Consider the following 18,149-nt stretch of genomic DNA (forward strand, 5'->3'; position numbering starts at 1 on the left):
CCATGCGTGCTCTGCTTTCCAGCCTACACACGCCAGCAGCACATGGCGCACTTCAAGTGCTGGACGCGCTACATCCAGTTCTTGCGGCTTTACAGTAGACGGCATCATGGATCCTTCGCACCTGTCCTTTCAAAAGAAAGTCAAGCAAGCTTTCATTTTCCAATGGAATGCTCGTAGGCTCCAGTCCCGGATTTCCGATTTACGGCACTACGTCTACGAGAATCACTTCCCCATTCTTGTGATTTGTGAACCGAAGACCCCGGCAATTTTGCGAATATCCGGTTACGAGGCATTTTCACCACCCACGTGCAACAGATCCAGCAAAGTCATCGTCTACATTCGAGGTAAACTTACATATGTGCAACATTCAGTTCCTCCGAACGAAGACAATCAGCACGTTTGCCTGACAGTGAAGAGCCGTGACCTGACGTTTACGCTACTGGCGGTGCACTTGGCGCCATCAAGTCGTTTCGACGCCAGAAGATTGAGCGGTTTGATGGCAGCTATACCTGCTCCGTGGGTTATTATGGGTGACTTCAATGCTCATCACACCATGTGGGGAGGCGTTAGGATAGACATTAGTGGAAGACAGCTTGTGTCCTTCGCCTCTGACCATGACCTCCAGTGCCTGAATGACGGAAGCACGACCTATATACGAGGGGTGACTTATAGCAGCTGCTTGACTTGACTTTCGTTTCAAAGTGCCTTAACAACAGCGTCCGGTGGTTTTCGGATGTAGAAACCCATGGCAGCGACCATATCCCAACCTATCTGATTATTACCGGCCATTCCACATTTTCCCCAGCCACATGTAGGCAGCGCATTGACTGGACAGTTTTTAAATTACTTATGGAGGCTGCTTGCGCAGAGGGCTTCTCTACCGGTCTTGAACAAAAAATTAAGGAGGCCATGGAACACGCCACCTGCCCCTTTAACCCTGTCGCTAACTATACCGATATTGACTTCGAATTTTCCGCGCCAACTTCTTCAGTATTCAGCGCAGAATTCAGGCACTGCAAACACAACGGTGGAGGACATTTTGCCAAACACTTGATCCGCGGTAGCCTTTGTCACGCGTTTGGAGTGTAATTCCGGGTCTTCGCACGTACCCTCAACAGCGCTACCCGTTTAAATCCGTAGCGCTCCACCAAAGGCGCAGTGTGGTTGAGGTAGGTGAAGATTTCTGCGCAAGAATAACAGGCCCTCCGAATCTAGGCGCAACGCTGCACTGCAACAATGTTCCACCCCCACGGGATTCTAGAATGGATGCACTATTCTCCATGGAAGAATTTGATGCTGCGCTGGCTTGTTGTAGAAGGTCATCACCAGTGCCATATGGTGTGACGTACTCCGCACTTGCCAACCTTGGCAAAGAAGCTCGACGGGCTCTTTTGGACACTTATAACAAGTCATTGACTGCTGGCATAGTTCCTCATTATTGGAAGACCAGTCGTCTGGTTCCACTTCTTAAGCCGGGGAAATCACCGCTCGACCTTTCATCATACCGTCCAATTGCACTCGCCAACTGCGTCGGCAAAGTCATGGAAAGAATGCTGCTCACATGCGTGGAATGGTACTTGGAGCGATATCAGATTTATCCAACCTTCATCTCTGGGTTCCGACGGGGCCGCTCTTCTATCGACAACGTGGTTGACCTTGTAACGTCGGTGCACCACAGCAAAAGTTTGAAAAGATTGACCGTGGCATTGTTTTTGGATAACAAGGGCGCGTACGACAACGTAACGCATCAGGCCATTTTGGACGCAATGAAAGCTGCTGAGATCGGAGGCCGCCCGTTCAGCTGGATACGCAGCTATTTATCAGAGAGGTCGTTTTTTGTCCTGACGGCCGACGGACCAACGTCCTTACACCGAAATTCGCGCGGAGTCCCTCAGGGTGGAGTGCTGAGCCCAGTTCTCTTCAACCTTGCTCTCATCGGCCTGGTCGACGTATTGCCACAATCTGCACAGATCTCGGTATATGCAGACGACATCTGTATTTGGGCATCAGGGGTGACCCGTCCTCAAGTTTGTGCAAGACTTCGAAAGGCGGCATCGATATTTACATCTTATCTTCGCTTGCAGGGCCTGAACATTTCGACCGAAAAGTGTTCACTTGTGGCATTCACACGCAAAATAATGTCACGCTACAGCATTCGCATTAACGGTGAAGCCATTCCCTATGAGAGAAGCCACAGATTCCTTGGTGTTGTCATCGACAGGAACCTCTCGTGGAGTCCACATGTCTACGACATGAGAAAGAGACTAATTGCGACTGTCCACGTCCTCTCCTTCCTCGGGGGAAAGTCCTGGGGCGCATCAGTGCGCTCTGTGCTGCAACTGTACCGTTCCCTATTTCTGGGCTGCATGCGGTACAGTCTTCCGATAGACAAATATCAAGACTCTTCAAAGTGTGCAAGCGCAAGCTCTCCGTATCTGCCTTGGACTGACTAAATGTGCATCAACAGCAGCAACTGTTCTTGTTGCCCGGGAACATCCTGTTACTACATACATTGCTGTTGACACAATGAGAACACATATTCGGCACCTCACACGTGTTCCCTGTCATCACCTCGCAACACTCCCAATAATTAGGACGCGTACTGCATTCGCCAAAGTCATTGAAGCTCATCGCGCGTATCTTCCATCGGAGTTCACTCTGCGTCAAGACCGTGCTCACCCTTATGGAGTCTTCATGAACCTCGGGTTCACCTCTATATTCCTGGAATTACGAAGAAAGCTGGTGTATCACTACCCGCTCTCAAACAACAGGCATTGAATCACCTGCATTCTTTCCACAGTCACCGCATACATGTTTACACAGATGGATCAGTTCACTCGACCAGTTCTGCGGGGTCGGTGGTGATACCGGCCAGATCCATCTTCATGAAAGTGAAGACGACCTATCCAACATCTTCAACTGGTGCGGAACTCGCAGCCTTACGGGCTGCGATAGAGTTCATCAGTCAGGAACCTCGACATGACTGGACGCTTTTCACCGACTCTAAAGCCACCCTTCAAGCCCTGCAAGCTGCGCTACGCCGCGGGTCGCAGGAACAACTTGTTGCTGAGATCCGTCTACTGTACCACGGCACCGTTTCCAAAGGTCATGACATCATTTTTCAATGGCTGCCAGGACACTGTGGTATTAACGGTAATCACCAGGCCGATGCGGCTGCGCGTTCGGCTCACAACGACGGACTTCCAGGGAGGATCCCAATGTCAAGACCTGGCGCAGCGTGTGGGCTTCGCCCTTTGGCGCTGGAGCTCACACTTTTAGCGTGGAACACGGGAGAGTTTTGCAACCTCCGCCTCAAGGCACTGGACCCTGGACTGCGCCTTCGTCTTCCACGTAACTTAGGACGTCGCGACGCAACATTGTTATGACGTTTATGAATCGGCGTTGCTTTTACCAACCACTATGCTTTCCGGATGGGTATGGCCGACAGTCCTGCCTGTGAAAGCTGCGGTTGTGAGGAGACTATCGCTCATCTTCTCTGTGAGTGTCCTGCATTTTGCGAGTGCAAGACATACACTGTGTTGTCCTCGGATCCTCGGTCCGTGGCCACAGCAGTCGACTGCCCTCAAGGCATACAAGGCACTCTTTGCCTACTTGAGAGTGACTGGATTGAGTGACAAATTGTGACAGCGTTGTGCGTGTGTGTGTGTTATGCCTTTTTCCCCTCCTCTCTTCCTCCTTTTAGCCCCCTTATCCCTCTTCCCCAGTGCAGGGTAGCCAACCGGAAACCCTTTCTGGTTAACTTCCCTGTCTTTCCCTCCTCCTCTTTATCTATCAATCTAAAGCATGGACCAGTCTTCGTCTGAAGACACTAGGCGGTGGGCTGTCACTTAAATTTATACGGTGACGTAATCACTGTCTACACCAGTGACGGTGAATATCAAATAAGCTAAAATGAAGTCGACATCATTAAATCGCAAAAGCGCTTAAATTATGCACCAGGGGCCATCTAAAATACCGAGGGAACAAAGGCATGTGCCGAGCTTACAACGTTCACAACAAGGCGGAGCGAACACGAGCGAAAAAGGTGTGGTGGAAAGAAGAAAGCAAAATTGTAGAGGAAACTTAAGCTCCACCTTAATGGTGTGACGCGGTGGCGTAGTGGATAGGCTTTGGATTCAGAGCAATTTCACAGCTCGGAAAGCATTTTTCATTTCTCTTTCAATTTTATAACTAAAATTTGATCAATTACACTCGGTTTCTTAAGAAGCATCATCAAGCAGTGGCTTTTCATAATGAGCAATTTGACGCATTTGAACATTCTTTTTCCAATTTTTCAATTTTTTCATTTCTTTAATTAATCATCTAATTGCAGTGATTTCATTTACCCGTCATCGCCTATCACACACCAATCAATCAATCACCAGAATCAAAAATTACCATGACGCAATGTGCTTATGGAGCGCCTGAATGTATGTCCCCGGTTCGAATCCCTGCAGCGAACTAGGCAGCTTCACCGATAGAAAACCAGCTCCTGATTACAAAAAAACCACTCTTACTGAAAACAAAGCTTTGGAAAGGTAGAAAAGAGCCAGAACCAAAATACAGGTATCGCCGCCACAGGCCAATATCACTAGTTCAAGCGTGATAACGTCAGAGGACAAAATGGCCACGAATATCTGAGGCTGACAAAGGAAGGTTTAGCGGTTGAATATTGTAGTAAGGTTTGTTTTGAAACCAATAGTGCACTCTTATCGCACAAGGAAAACATACAGAAAACCTTAATGTTGGCAGCAAAGAAAACCGATACTTGGCGGTGCGTCAGGCGACTCTCGGTGTGTTATGGCGCTTCGCATCTATGCGCTTTGCTTGCCCGTGTGGTGACATTTTTGAAGCGCCCCGATTTACAAGTTCGGAACAGCAGACGAACTCCAAGTGCTAGTTAACCTTTGAAGGGGCCTGTTAAGGCTGGCCAGATGATCGCTATGGTCGATGAGAAACTATGATGGCAGGATGCCCGGCAATCGTACAAGACACTCAGCAGTATAAATATCATCTTATTTATTTATTTATAAATACTGCCAATCCCAATTGGGATCATTGCAGGAAGAGCAAAAAAAGTATTCAACACAGCAGGTACATAAAACACAGCGTTGCAACTATATGTGAACAGAGGCTGTTAGGTTTAATAGCAATAATAATAATAATAATCGGTGAGAAAAAACATGGGAGCAAAAATACAAGGGAAAAGAAATAAGAACAACATAAATACATTACACATTAGAAAGAACAATTTTCATTACTTCAAATAGAGCACTGGAGCTGACGAAATGGTATTTATAATGCACATTGTAGAGCTAGTAGGTGCGCTTCATATGTCTCTGGTTACACTTGATGGTAGGTTATTCCATTCTCGAATGGCTGACGGAAAAAACGAATGTCTAAAACAGTCTGTGTTGAATCGATATTCTTCCAGCGTTTGTGAGTGCTTATGTCTCGTTGTTCTTGTTTCTGATGTTGAAATATACCTTGTATAATCTCTTTTCACCATGCTGCAAATAAGTTGATAAAGTAGTTTCTGTCGTGCAAGCCTGGCGCGGTTTTGTAACGTAAGTATTCCAGCGTTCTTTATGAGTTCTGTGGGTGATTCAGTTTGTCTGTATTTGTTGTAGATAAATCTTACAGTTTTCCTTTGAACTCCCTCTAGTTTCTTTATTAGTTTATCTGTAAACAGAAGCCAGGCTATATTCGCATATTCAAGTACAGGTCTCAAAAAAGTATCGTAGGAAAGTAAATTAATGTCTGTCGGCGCGTCTCGGAGGCGCCTCTTGAGAAAGAAAAGTCGCTTCAGTGTAGATGATGTAATGAAGTTCACGTGCAAGTTTCATTTAAGATCAGGTGATAAAATTAAACCAAGGTATTTATGCTGTATAACTGCGGGAAGCGGGACATTGTTCAGTGTGTATGAAAAGTCCGATACGTTATGTTTCCTGGTAATTCGCAAGATGGCTGATTTTTCGATATGAATACTCATTTGCCATTTAGCGCACCAATCAGATACAGACTTTAGTGCATTGCATTGTTAAGTGTCATATGGCCATCTGGAGAATTAATTTCATGGTACAGTATGCAATCGTCAGCAAAAATCCTCATTAAAATAGGAATGATAGCAGGTAAATCATTTATGAAGATAATGAATAAAATTGGCGAGAGAACACTGCCCTAGGGCACGCCGGACGTAAATTCAGTTATGTTAGGCTTTTCATGGTTAAATTCTACGAATTGTGATCTATTAGCTAAGTAGTTTTTAATCCAGTAAATGATTGGTTCTTCCTCAAGTGTAGATTCCAACATTAGAAATACTTTTTTAATGGGATACACGATCGAATGCTTTAGAAAAGTCTAGTAAAAGAGGTCAATTTGTTTTTGATGGTCGATGCTTAGTGAAACGTCATGTATACGCCTTTTCACGGGCTCATAGCCGCCAGGGGGAGCCACAGCGCCGCAAACCGGATGGACACCCAGGAAACTTCCGGTCTCCCCGCGAAGCGAGCGAGCGAGCCGCAGGGTCGAGGCGAGTTTTTCTTTTGTGTTTGTAGCACGGCCAAAGTACGGCGCGGTCGCCCTGTTGCATTATGTTTTCGGGTGGAAAAACATCTTCCGTGACCCCATCACGACGTGGACCGTGCTGTTGTGTGCCAGGTTGCAGCTTGCGACCTGGAACCAACCTCCTGTCGCACGTGCGCACTTTCAGGTTTCCGGCAGACGCCGAGCGTAGAAACGCTTGGATAGCAGCAGTTCGGCGGGACCGATGGATGCCTACGAAAAGCTCCCATGTTTGTTCTGCTCATTTCGTTCAAGGTGAGAACAGATTTATGATGTCTGCTTGTGCCGCAGCTAATTCCTGCACGTCTTATGTGCGCTTTGAGATTGAACGTTGACTGGATTGAACGTTGCGGGTTGGCAATCGTCGCGACCGCATTCGCCTAATCAGCGGCTGCATCTCTAGCAGTAAAAATTGCACCGTGAAGTAAGGAAACACTGTTTTGCGGTTAGTTGTGCGTGCAAGGCGTCGCTTAGCCATTTCCAGGGCAATTAGCCAGCTTGTGACGCTTGCAGTGCAGTTTCGATCATGCAGCAATGCGAGTGTGTGTGATTTAAGGGCATATAAAGTCCCGAAGTAACTCAGCTTATGATAAACGGCGTAGTTGAGTGCTCCAGAATAATTTAGACCACCTGAGGGTTTTGAATGTGTACTGAATTTGCACAGCACACGGTCGCTTTCTAGACGCGTGTCGCGTCAATCAAAACTCTGCCGCTATGGCCGGGATCGAACCCAGGTATCCCGGCTTAGTAATCGAGCGCTTAGTTGATGCTTAGTTTATGAGCGGCAGTTTTTGCTGCGATGCGGGCCCAAGCATTTTATTGTTGTAATGCCTAACTCGGTTGGTGTTCTTTTATGCGCATATCTGGCGCGATTGCTCAGGCGTCTGTTGCTAACCTTCTGGTCGTGTGTTCGATCCCGTTCGCTGCATCAACTTTTCTACAGGGACGAAATCCAAAAACGCTGGAGTATCATTCGATGCACTTTTTGTTCTACTATTCTCAGCGGCTGGAGAAATTAATTCGATCGCCTGCAAGTGCTGGTAAAAAGAGTGAAATGCTTCCAACTTGCTTGATTCAATATTTTTGTGCAGTTTCTTACTTACAAATGCAGAACGTAAAGTATGTAATCATACCAAGGAACCCTTAGTGTTTCTTCCTTTTCCTAGAGAAGTCCTGGGCAATATTGCTTTGGTGCATTTCAGCCAGTTTTTTTGTTTTTTTTGCATTTGGGAGTGCACATGTGGCTACTAATTTTCAAACATTCTTTTCTTTCTTTAGGTAAACCATCATCTGACCCCACACATCCCGACTATGTCCCCTCCATATTTCCTTATCGTGCCTCGGGAAATGTGGCCCAGAAAATTTCTAGGTTCCAACGCGCTGCTCGAAAGGATGGATTGAAGGAAGCATCCAGACCTGCTGCATGTAATCCTGGGCCAAGTGTGCTTGACTGTGGGCTCAACACGACTGGCGCAGGACAAGACGCGGATGATACTGCACTATCTGCGACTGCAACTGTTTCCGTGGTAGAGAATTGCCACATGGAAACAGAAACTGATCTCAGCATGCAGAATATATCCCATCTTATTGAAGAGAATGGCAGGCTTAAGCAGCGTTTGGCCTCTCTGGAGGAAGAGTGTTCAGCAGCTAAGCAAAAGGCTGGTGAACTTGAAAACAAGCATACAAACCATGCTATTATAACCAAAGAAGTGGTAATGCAGTCAGCCAAAACAGTAAAGTTTTACACAGGGTTTGTATCTACAGCCATGTTCACTGCTTTCCTGCAGTTTGTGCTGTCAGCATGGAAGCCGTCATGTGCCACATGGCTTTATGCAGAAACACAACTCATCATGGTACTCATGAGACTTCGTTTGGGTCTCCTTACCCAAGATTTGTCGTGCAGATTTGGCATCTCAAATGCCACTGTCAGTTCAATTTTTCATGCATGGCTTGATGTTCTTGCTGCAAACATGACAAAGTTGATAATCTGGCCTTCCCGACAGACACTTCAATCTAATCGGCCAGCGGCGTTTCAGGACCCTTTTTTTGATGGTGTAACTGGCATCATTGATTGTACTGAAGTATTCATACAAAGGCCGATATTAATGACAGCAAGGAGCCAGACATATTCTCATTACAAACACCATAATACAGTAAAAATACTAGTTGTAATATCACCTTCAGGAGCAATAACTTTCGTATCAAAAGCATGGGGAGGCAGGACGCCTGACAAGAAGATTACTCTACGCAGTGGTCTCCTAGACAAGGTCAAGGAAGGGGATGTTTTTCTTGTTGACCGAGGATTTAGATGCGGTGAGATGTTTGCTGCACGAGGTGCAACACTTCTCATGCCATCACTGACTAAGAATCGTGCCCAGCTACCTGGTGCTGAGGTCACAACGTCTAGGAAAGTCTCTAGCGTGCGCATCCATGTTGAAAGGGCCATACAAAGATTGAAAGTTTTCAGAATTTTCCAGACTGTGCTGCCTTTGAATTTCGTGAAGAGGACTGGCGACAAGAACCTCGCAACCATAGATAAAGTGGTGGTGGTGTGCTCTGCTTTAGTTAATCTGCAAACCCCTATCATTAAGAATTCTCAGCGCAGAAGTGCTTTATAACTCTCTTCCACGAAAGTGCGGTGATGTGAGGAAACATGAATACAGACATGCTGTGATGGAACAGCAAATGCTCATGTGTGTGTGACCATACTGACAATCATTGCATATAGTTTCATAGTGTGTACTTATGTTTTCGACTACTTCCAGTGTGTCTGCACTACGTGTACACACACTGTGATAGAACAGCAAGTGCTCATGTGTGTGTGACCATGCTTTTCATTGCATGTATTTATCTTTTCTACTACATCCAATGTGTCTGCACTGTGTGTACACAATAATTCATGTTGTTGATGTTGCCCACATTGATCTTTTCACATTTGTTTATTCTATTTTCTTGCACTCTCTGCAGTCAATTACTGCATATTGTTTGACTCAGTTTTTAAGTATTTCCTGTTGCTTGTTCTCACATGTTGAGAATTGGGCTTTTTGTTTTCTGCTTGTATAGTTATTCTGTCCTCAGAGCAGGTGTTCAAATTTTTACTTGCTGTTTGCTTCTGTATCAGTTTTTTTTATATGTTCCCTGCTTGGGACGTGAAGGCGTACTGTATTTAAAATCTATTATATTTGAGTTTGCACATCCGACAAATGCATCCGACATTAGTCCTTGAAGTGAACATATTTTGTCAAACAAGCAGTGTTTATCTGCCTTTCGAATGTGATAAAATATAACACTTGGAGTGTTCAGCAAAAAAAAAAGCTTGTGCTTAAGTTGAGATGCTGTAAGCTACAGGGTTAGCCTTGAGGTTTCTGCCTACAATTGCTCCACCGTAGCGGCACCTACAGTAACTAAATTACATAATCTAGCGCGAGCGCGACCTGTATGCGAGGCCACCCATTGAACATTGGAAGCGTATAGAGAAGCCTCTGCTGCTCAGATTATGCAACAAACTTAGACCGCTAAGACACAAAGCATCGGTAGGGAACCCACACTCTAACCTTTGAAGGGCAGATTTTTATTCATCCGACAGGATAACAACAGGTTGAGCCGTACAAGACCCTAGCTTCTTGAGAGCTGCCTGAATGGCAACGCTTTCAGCTGTTGTGGAGGACACGACTTCAGTAAAGCGAACAGACCCTGTACACTTCAAAGAGGGAATGTGAAAAGCAGCAGCACTAGCTCCTCTGGCCTTGTCCTTACTCATCAGCAGTCTGCCCATTATGTTGACATGCAGTGCAAATCCATTGTCGAGGTGTGCGTCTAAGTTTTACACACTTGAGGTGAAATGTTGCCTCACAGAGTGAGCATTCCACAATGTGGCCCAACTTGGTGCCTCGGCAGTGACATGTCTTCTTTGCACGTTCGATTTGACTGAAGATGTGCATTGACTGTAGTTCCGGGAATATGTAGGTGAAAAAAAAGTTTGCTGCCTTGAGTTTAGTAGCTGCCCAAAATGTCTCGTCAAAGCTTATGATTTCTTTTGTTAGAGAGGAACCTGTAAATACCACAAAATATGCCTGACACAGCCCAGTTAGAGCCATTTGAGCCTGAATTTGTGTGTAATAGGCATGGTTATGCTTGAGCTGCAAGTCTTCATTCAGATATGCCAGTTTAGTTAAGCCCTTCGTCAGTGAAGCATCTTTCATAGTTGCAGGGCATTTCACTTCTAGTACTGATTTTGGACAGCATGAACAAGGCACTAGTGCATCTGGAGATGCTCCAATAAAAGGCATGCTCCTTGCAATAAAAAGACCACAGTCTCGAAGACTGAAGTCCACATGTTTTTGAGACTCCGTTTCTATAAATGCCTGCACAGCTTTCTTCTCTGTTTCGGAGCCCCACCGCAGGTTGGAAACTTGAGGCGTCTTCACGTATCCCATAATCTCCGCAACAAGGCCTGCTGCACCTGTGCTGCATGCTGCGACACGGTGCATTACAGAGGCAGTGATCCTCCCTCGACGTTCTTGTAACCATCTTGGTGACCTTGCTTGGCCTCGAGTAGCTTCCTCAATTTCACTACAGCATGTAGCTGTCAGTTCCACTTTTTTTCCCTCGTCTATGTCGAGGTCTTGGTATATTTCAGCAAGGGGCGGTTTCGCAGAGAGTTGCTTGCATCTGCCCACTCGTACAGGTTCCAGGGCAGCTGTCTCAGGGGCAGAATCTGTGTCCTCGCTGTCAGAGATTGAAGTCAGGATCAAAGTGTTTGGTGCAATTTCCTAAAAAAACAGTATTAGAATTAGTGCCCTATTTGCAATGTCAGTGGATCTGGTTCTTTACAGTTGCACAAACAGTGAGCATTTTTTGTGTGTGTCTTTTCTCTACGTATGTATCAAAATTTATTTAATGAGAAGTCCTTACCTTCACTTGATGAAGAAACCTTGACACTTGCTCATCCGTGAGCACTGGTACTGAGTAGTCTGGTGCCTCGCTGACTTGGGGTGGTGCACGGCCTATTTTGGGCTTAAAAAATTCAATCTCCGAGACTGGTGCTGCCTGTGGAAAGTTCAGTGTCAATTACAATTTTGCTCACAACTCTGTTCATGGCAGAATGAAAACAAAGACTTACTGTGCTTCCCTTTGATGCCTCAATCCATTTACATGCAACATCAGTTGGGGACGGGTCATTCAGGCCATACTGCGCAGTTGCCTCAACTCTAAACAAGAGTGCAGCCACGTGTGTGCAGCATTCCCCAAGGCTGAAAAATAAGTAGGAAACATGAGAAATAAAAAGTTCACAAACAACTGTAATTATTGGTGAGAACTGTGGCCCTTGAAAAAGTTTAAATGCCTTGTACAAAAGAATGCTGGAGGGTGAGATTTGACGACTTTTGTCATCCACAAGGCAACTCGATTAGGATGAATGCAACATCATGCAGTCAAGCATCGACAAATGATCTGGCTAACTATGACATGAATATTGTCGCAAAGTAGTGGCTTTAATAAAGCAGACTTGCATGGAGACCAATAACAGCTGCCTGAACAAACGGATTATTGGGCTGAGTTGCGCCCCACGAATGAATAATATGCGTCGGTGATCACAAGCGCTCTCGGCGATCCTCGAAATAGACAGTATGGAAAGTTAGAGATAACATGTTACAAATGACAAGTACAATCTAGAACAGCCCAGATGCGGCAGCGTGTCACAAACAAAACGAGATAATTCTGGACAAATCTGCATGCGGCGAGCAAAGCGATAAAGCCGCGCTCGGGCGGCTGTTAGCACAGGAAACAAAGTTTACAATGACGAATTACGGCAGTATGGCAAACATTTCATTACACGCGCATAGATAGGCGAACAGTAGCGCTTTTCTGCGCTGTAACGCAACTAGTACAGAATTTTCGAAAACGGGAAAGTCTCCATTCTTTGTGGTTTGATTCATAAAAATGAAAAATAAGGCAAGGTAAAGGCTCATGGCATTGTAGCTCTTATTATGATTCGCCTACTTACCCGGCCATGCAAGTGCAATGCGCACTTTCGATGGTTCCATCCTCCTTCACGATGCACCACGCCTTGTAAGACTTCGAAAGCGTTTGGCTGGCTTCCACAGTCGCCGCAATAACAACAACGCCGTCTCCGTGCGCTCCCGCCTTGAAAGATTTCACTTGCTTCACCTTCCCGCATATGAATGCGTTGTACGCATCTTCAAGTTTGTAAGACTTAAACTGTTCGTTCGTGTAAAAACACACGCCTTCCACAAGATACAAATAAATATCTGCTACTGTCACAGGCGGCAGATTTCGTGGGCCCGATGTAAAGGCGAACCGGACAACGTCGTCGTCGAGAGCGTCAGGCAGCTCCTCACCTCTGAACGAAAGTTTCGCGCGGTACCGCACTTGCGCCTCGGTGTCCAGCTTCTTAAAATAATCACTTGACATTATTTTTGTACAAGCGACGCACAATGAAGGTAAGCACAGCCTCAAAACACGCACGGATAGTCGGGGTCTCCGTATCGCGCCGCCTGAAAAACACTGCCGGAAGTTCTTCGCCGGAAGTTTAGTGGGAGCAGCCAATGAGCGCCAGAGGCGCGTGTTTGTAAACAGTGAAAAGGCGTATAAGTTCGACGAGCTGCGTGACGGTAGATAGTTTTTTGCGAAATCCGTACTGAAACGGCGATATACTTTGATTACATTCAAGGAAGGATGTTATATGATTCAATACTATGTGTTCCAGTAGTTTGCAAACGGTACTTGTAAGTGAAATGGGCCGAAAGTTACATACTTGATCTTCATCTCCCGATTTGTATATAGGAATTATTTTGGCCAATTTCCAGTCTGCTGGAAAGGAAGATGAAGATAACGATTTGTTGAAAATACGGGATAAGTATTTCGCCATCCATTCTGCATATCTTGTTAGAAATGCATTGGATATATTGTCGGGTCCAGATCCCTTTTTGGAATCAAATTTCAGCAAGAAGTTGAGTACACCAGCCTCATCAACTGCAAGGGGCTGAAGGCACGTGTTGGGAACTTTTAAGTATGGTAGGTTGCCGTCATCAGTAGTGATGATCGACTGAAAGTAGTTATTTAGTAAATTTGCTATGGATTTACTTTTTTCAGGACTCATCACCCTAGTATCTTGTTTCTTAGGGTTTAAATATTGCCAAAATTTACGCGGATAATCTTTCAGGAAGCTACTTAGCTTGCAAGAAAAGTTCGCTTTGGCGACTTTTATTTTTGATTTCATATTACTGATTACACCTGAGAGAATAGAACTTCCTTTGACACTGGGTTTTGTCTTTAAAGATTTTCTCAGCCTTTTTACTTTTCGCTTGGCATGAATGATGTTGCGATTTATCCACGGTTTGTGTTTATTCGTTTTCTTAGTTTTAACTGCTACGTAGTTATGCAATAAGCTATAATTTGTTTGAATATTTGCCACAGTGTTTTAGTGTCAGTGCTACTGTCTAGTGCAAGCTGTTCAAAATAAGAGAATTCGTAAGATAGGTGGTCGAGTATGCTGGTGTCGTCTGCTCTGTAAAAATCCGGAAATGGTAGGAATGATTTTGAGGGCGTTGGCAGGTCATGAATGGCGATATTGCAGAGTGTTATTTTGTGATCTGACATACCATCTAGAAGCTGTAGCTTTGCTTTGTCTGTAGGAAAGTAATCTATAAGGAAAACAAGATCTAGTGTGCTTGAACTGCTACCTTGTACACGCGTTGGCTCATTTGTTATCTGACTCAAATTAAACGTTAGCATGATAACAAGGAGTACATCTGCGTGTTTATAATGATGCTGCATATTATTCTAGGCAATATCAGGTAGATTTAAATCCCCCAACATGATTAATTTGCCTCCAGGGAAGTGCCGAAGCATGTAGGCATGAAATGACTGCAGTGCGTCGATGCTTGAAGATGGGCTGCGATAAACGCAGCCGATAAAGACTGATCGCGATGAATACGAGAGTTTGGAAAAGATTGCTTCAACCTCCTTGACTTCAGGAAGAACCACGAATGGAATTCTCCTTTTTGTCAAGATAGCAACTCCCCGCCATGTGTTAACCTATCTTTTCGGACTATTGCGTAGTTGGGGAGAGTTACCTCGCAATCTTCAATATTGCTTGATAAACATGTTTCCATGATACCAATGAAGTCTGGGCTGGCGAAAGGAGGAATGGTTAAAGCTCGCTTGTTTTGTTTACTAAGCTACGAACGGTCATGTTGGCAAATGTTATTTCGGACGCTGGTTTGGGTGGCGAGGACGTTGCAAGCAACTTTCGGCTAGGTCGTTTTTTTCGTTTCTTGTCTGAGCACCTGGCTCAGACGAAGCATTGCTGTCTATCTCGTTTCTTTGGTTAGCAGCCTGAGGGTATGATCGTATCAAAGCAATACTGTCTGTCTCGTCATCCCATCGGTACAGATCATTGATGACGCGTAGCGTATCAAAAACAGACACTTTCTGTCCTGAATTTTTTTTTTCTTACCAACTTTCCAGAGCTTCTTTCTGATTTCACGTACTCGAGCTATATAATCTTCACCAATCGAGTAATGAGTCGTTTTTAGTTTGGTACAGTTTCTTAGAATTGTAGGTTTGTCTCGAAAATCCGGAAGCTTCAGTATTACGAGCCTGCATTTGTAAGCTTCTGGTTTGCCTAGCCGATGAATCCTTTCAATTGCAACCTGTTCAATTTTTATTATGTCCCTGAATATCTCTCCGTTAACTAGTTTTTCAAGTGAATTGTTATTTTCCTCAGGGTACTTAGGAACGCAATGCACGATTAAGTTATTTCTTATCGAGTGGTTAATTTTCTTTTCAAGGGACGCTACTGTTCCCTGCAAGGCAGAAACTTGCTTCACGCAAGCGGAAACTTTATCATCTAGAAATGAAACCTTTCTAATTTGCTGCAGCTGCCTAGAAAGCTGTGACATGTAAGGGACCCGGGTTAGTTTCCACGTCCCCATCAAGCAACAGCAGTTATGAAAAATACAGGCATAAATCCTAAAGCAACGGACACGCAAGCCGAGGGCACGGCAGCACAATCAAACAAGGGGACCGAATGCATTTTCCATAACGTTTGCTCACCGGCACCAAGCAGACAAACGGGCTAGTGCGCATGGTTGACGAGCTGCCGTGCCCTTGGGCTCACGTGGCGTGATGTCCCGGCCTTATATACTCAGGGGAAGCTCTGGCGCCGCCAGTGTGTCGCTTATATTCGGCATGGCTATCATTGTGGATTTCATCGGAAGGCCACGCTGGAATCCTTTGTCATGAACTGCGGCTGGCACGGGGCATGCGCGATGTTCCTGTAACTTTGAGTCGATGGTCGAGGCTGGCGAGGCAGGTGAGTCGCTCCGAGGTGGAAACAGAAGCAGGACGCCAATGAGCTGCACCAAGCAGACAAAAGGGTTAGAGTGCATGGTTGACGAGCTGCCGTTCCCTTGGGCTCGCGGGGCGTGATGTCCCGGCCATATATACTCAGGGGAAGCCCGCAGTGCCGCCAGTGTGTCGCTGATATTCGGCATGGCTATCAATGTGGATTTCATCGGAAGGCCACGCTGGAATCCTTTGTCATGAACTGCAGCTGGCACGGGGCATGCGCGAAGTTCCAGTAACTTTGAGCCGATGGTCGAGGCTGGCGAGGCAGGTGAGTCGCTCCGAGGTGGAAACAGAAGCAGGACGCCGATGAGCTGCACCAAGCAGACAAACGGGTTAGCGTGCATGGTTGACGAGCTGACGTGCCCTTGGGCTCGCAGGGCGTGATGTCCCGGCCTTATATACTCAGGGGAAGCCCGCAGTGCCGCCAGTGTGTCGCTGATATTCGGCATGGCTATCATTGTGGATTTCATCGCAAGGCCACGCTGGAATCCTTTGTCATGAACTGCAGCTGGCACGGGGCATGCGCGATGTTCCAGTAACTTTGAGCCGATGGTCGAGGCTGGCGAGGGAGGTGAGTTGCTCCGAGGTGGAAACAGAAGCAGGACGCCGATGAGCTGCACCAAGCAGACAAACGGGTTAGCGTGCATGGTTGACGAGCTGCCGTGCACTTGGGCTCGTGGGGCGTGATGTCCCGGCCTTATATACTCCGGGGAAGCTCGCAGCGCCGCCAGTGTGTCGCTGATGTTCGGCATGGCTATCATTGTGGATTTCCTTGGAAGGCCACGCTGGAATCCTTTGTCATGAACTGCAGCTGCCACGGGGCATGCGCGATGTTCCATTAACTTTGAGCCGATGGTCGAGGCTGGCGAGGCAGGTGAGTCGCTCCGAGGTGGAAACAGAAGCAGGACGCCGATGAGCTGCACCAAGCAGACAAACGGGTTAGCGTGCATGGTTGACGAGCTGCCGTGCCCTTGGGCTCGCAGGGCGTGGTGTCCCGGCCTTATATACTCAGGAGAAGCCCGCAGTGCTGCCAGTGTGTCGCTGATATTCGGCATGGCTATCATTGTGGATTTCATTGGAAGGCCACGCTGGAATCCTTTGTCATGAACTGCAGCTGGCAGCGCGATGTTCCAGTAACTTTGAGCCGATGGTCGAGGCTGGCGAGGCAGGTGAGTCGCTCCGAGGTGGAAACAGAAGCAGGACGCCGATGAGCTGCACCAAGCAGAGAAACGGGTTAGCGTGCATGGTTGACGAGCTGCCGTGCCCTTGGGCTCGCAGGGCGTGGTGTCCCGGCCTTATATACTCAGGAGAAGCCCGCAGTGCTGCCAGTGTGTCGCTTATATTCGGCATGGCTATCATTGTGGATTTCATCGGAAGGCCACGCTGGAATCCTTTGTCATGAACTGCGGCTGGCACGGGGCATGCGCGATGTTCCTGTAACTTTGAGTCGATGGTCGAGGCTGGCGAGGCAGGTGAGTCGCTCCGAGGTGGAAACAGAAGCAGGACGCCAATGAGCTGCACCAAGCAGACAAAAGGGTTAGAGTGCATGGTTGACGAGCTGCCATTCCCTTGGGCTCGCGGGGCGTGATGTCCCGGCCATATATACTCAGGGGAAGCCCGCAGTGCCGCCAGTGTGTCGCTGATATTCGGCATGGCTATCAATGTGGATTTCATCGGAAGGCCACGCTGGAATCCTTTGTCATGAACTGCAGCTGGCACGGGGCATGCGCGAAGTTCCAGTAACTTTGAGCCGATGGTCGAGGCTGGCGAGGCAGGTGAGTCGCTCCGAGGTGGAAACAGAAGCAGGACGCCGATGAGCTGCACCAAGCAGACAAACGGGTTAGCGTGCATGGTTGACGAGCTACCGTGCCCTTGGGCTCGCAGGGCGTGATGTCCCGGCCTTATATACTCAGGGGAATCCCACAGTGCCGCCAGTGTGTCGCTGATATTCGGCATGGCTATCATTGTGGATTTCATCGCAAGGCCACGCTGGAATCCTTTGTCATGAACTGCAGCTGGCACGGGGCATGCGCGATGTTCCAGTAACTTTGAGCCGATGGTCGAGGCTGGCGAGGCAGGTGAGTTGCTCCGAGGTGGAAACAGAAGCAGGACGCCGATGAGCTGCACCAAGCAGACAAACGGGTTAGCGTGCATGGTTGACGAGCTGCCGTGCCCTTGGGCTCGTGGGGCGTGATGTCCCGGCCTTATATACT

General features: G+C 46.9%; 3 protein-coding genes across 3 annotated transcripts in view; 1 reads left to right on the top strand and 2 right to left on the bottom strand.

Annotated features, from left to right (window-relative positions):
- The window catches only part of LOC144134594 (kelch-like protein 10), a 677,760-nt gene that overhangs the window by 604,577 nt on the left and 55,034 nt on the right, over positions 1-18,149 (bottom strand). The gene's annotated exons all lie outside the window — the stretch shown is intronic.
- On the top strand, positions 6,717-9,182 carry LOC144133542 (uncharacterized). The gene is made up of 2 exons (XM_077666710.1): positions 6,717-6,819; positions 7,843-9,182. Exons 1-2 carry the CDS (start codon positions 6,774-6,776, stop codon positions 9,180-9,182), a joined length of 1,386 nt encoding a protein of 461 aa, XP_077522836.1. The 5' UTR covers positions 6,717-6,773.
- LOC144133547 (uncharacterized) lies at positions 10,604-13,026 on the bottom strand. Its single transcript, XM_077666718.1, has 5 exons — positions 12,569-13,026; positions 11,687-11,816; positions 11,479-11,613; positions 11,109-11,336; positions 10,604-10,615 (listed from the first exon to the last, which is right to left on the bottom strand). The coding sequence occupies exons 1-5, from the start codon at positions 12,994-12,996 to the stop codon at positions 10,604-10,606; spliced, it is 933 nt and encodes a 310-aa protein (XP_077522844.1). The 5' UTR covers positions 12,997-13,026.

This window comes from Amblyomma americanum, chromosome 5, assembly GCF_052857255.1.
Source record: "Amblyomma americanum isolate KBUSLIRL-KWMA chromosome 5, ASM5285725v1, whole genome shotgun sequence".
NCBI classification, from domain to species: domain Eukaryota; kingdom Metazoa; phylum Arthropoda; class Arachnida; order Ixodida; family Ixodidae; genus Amblyomma; species Amblyomma americanum.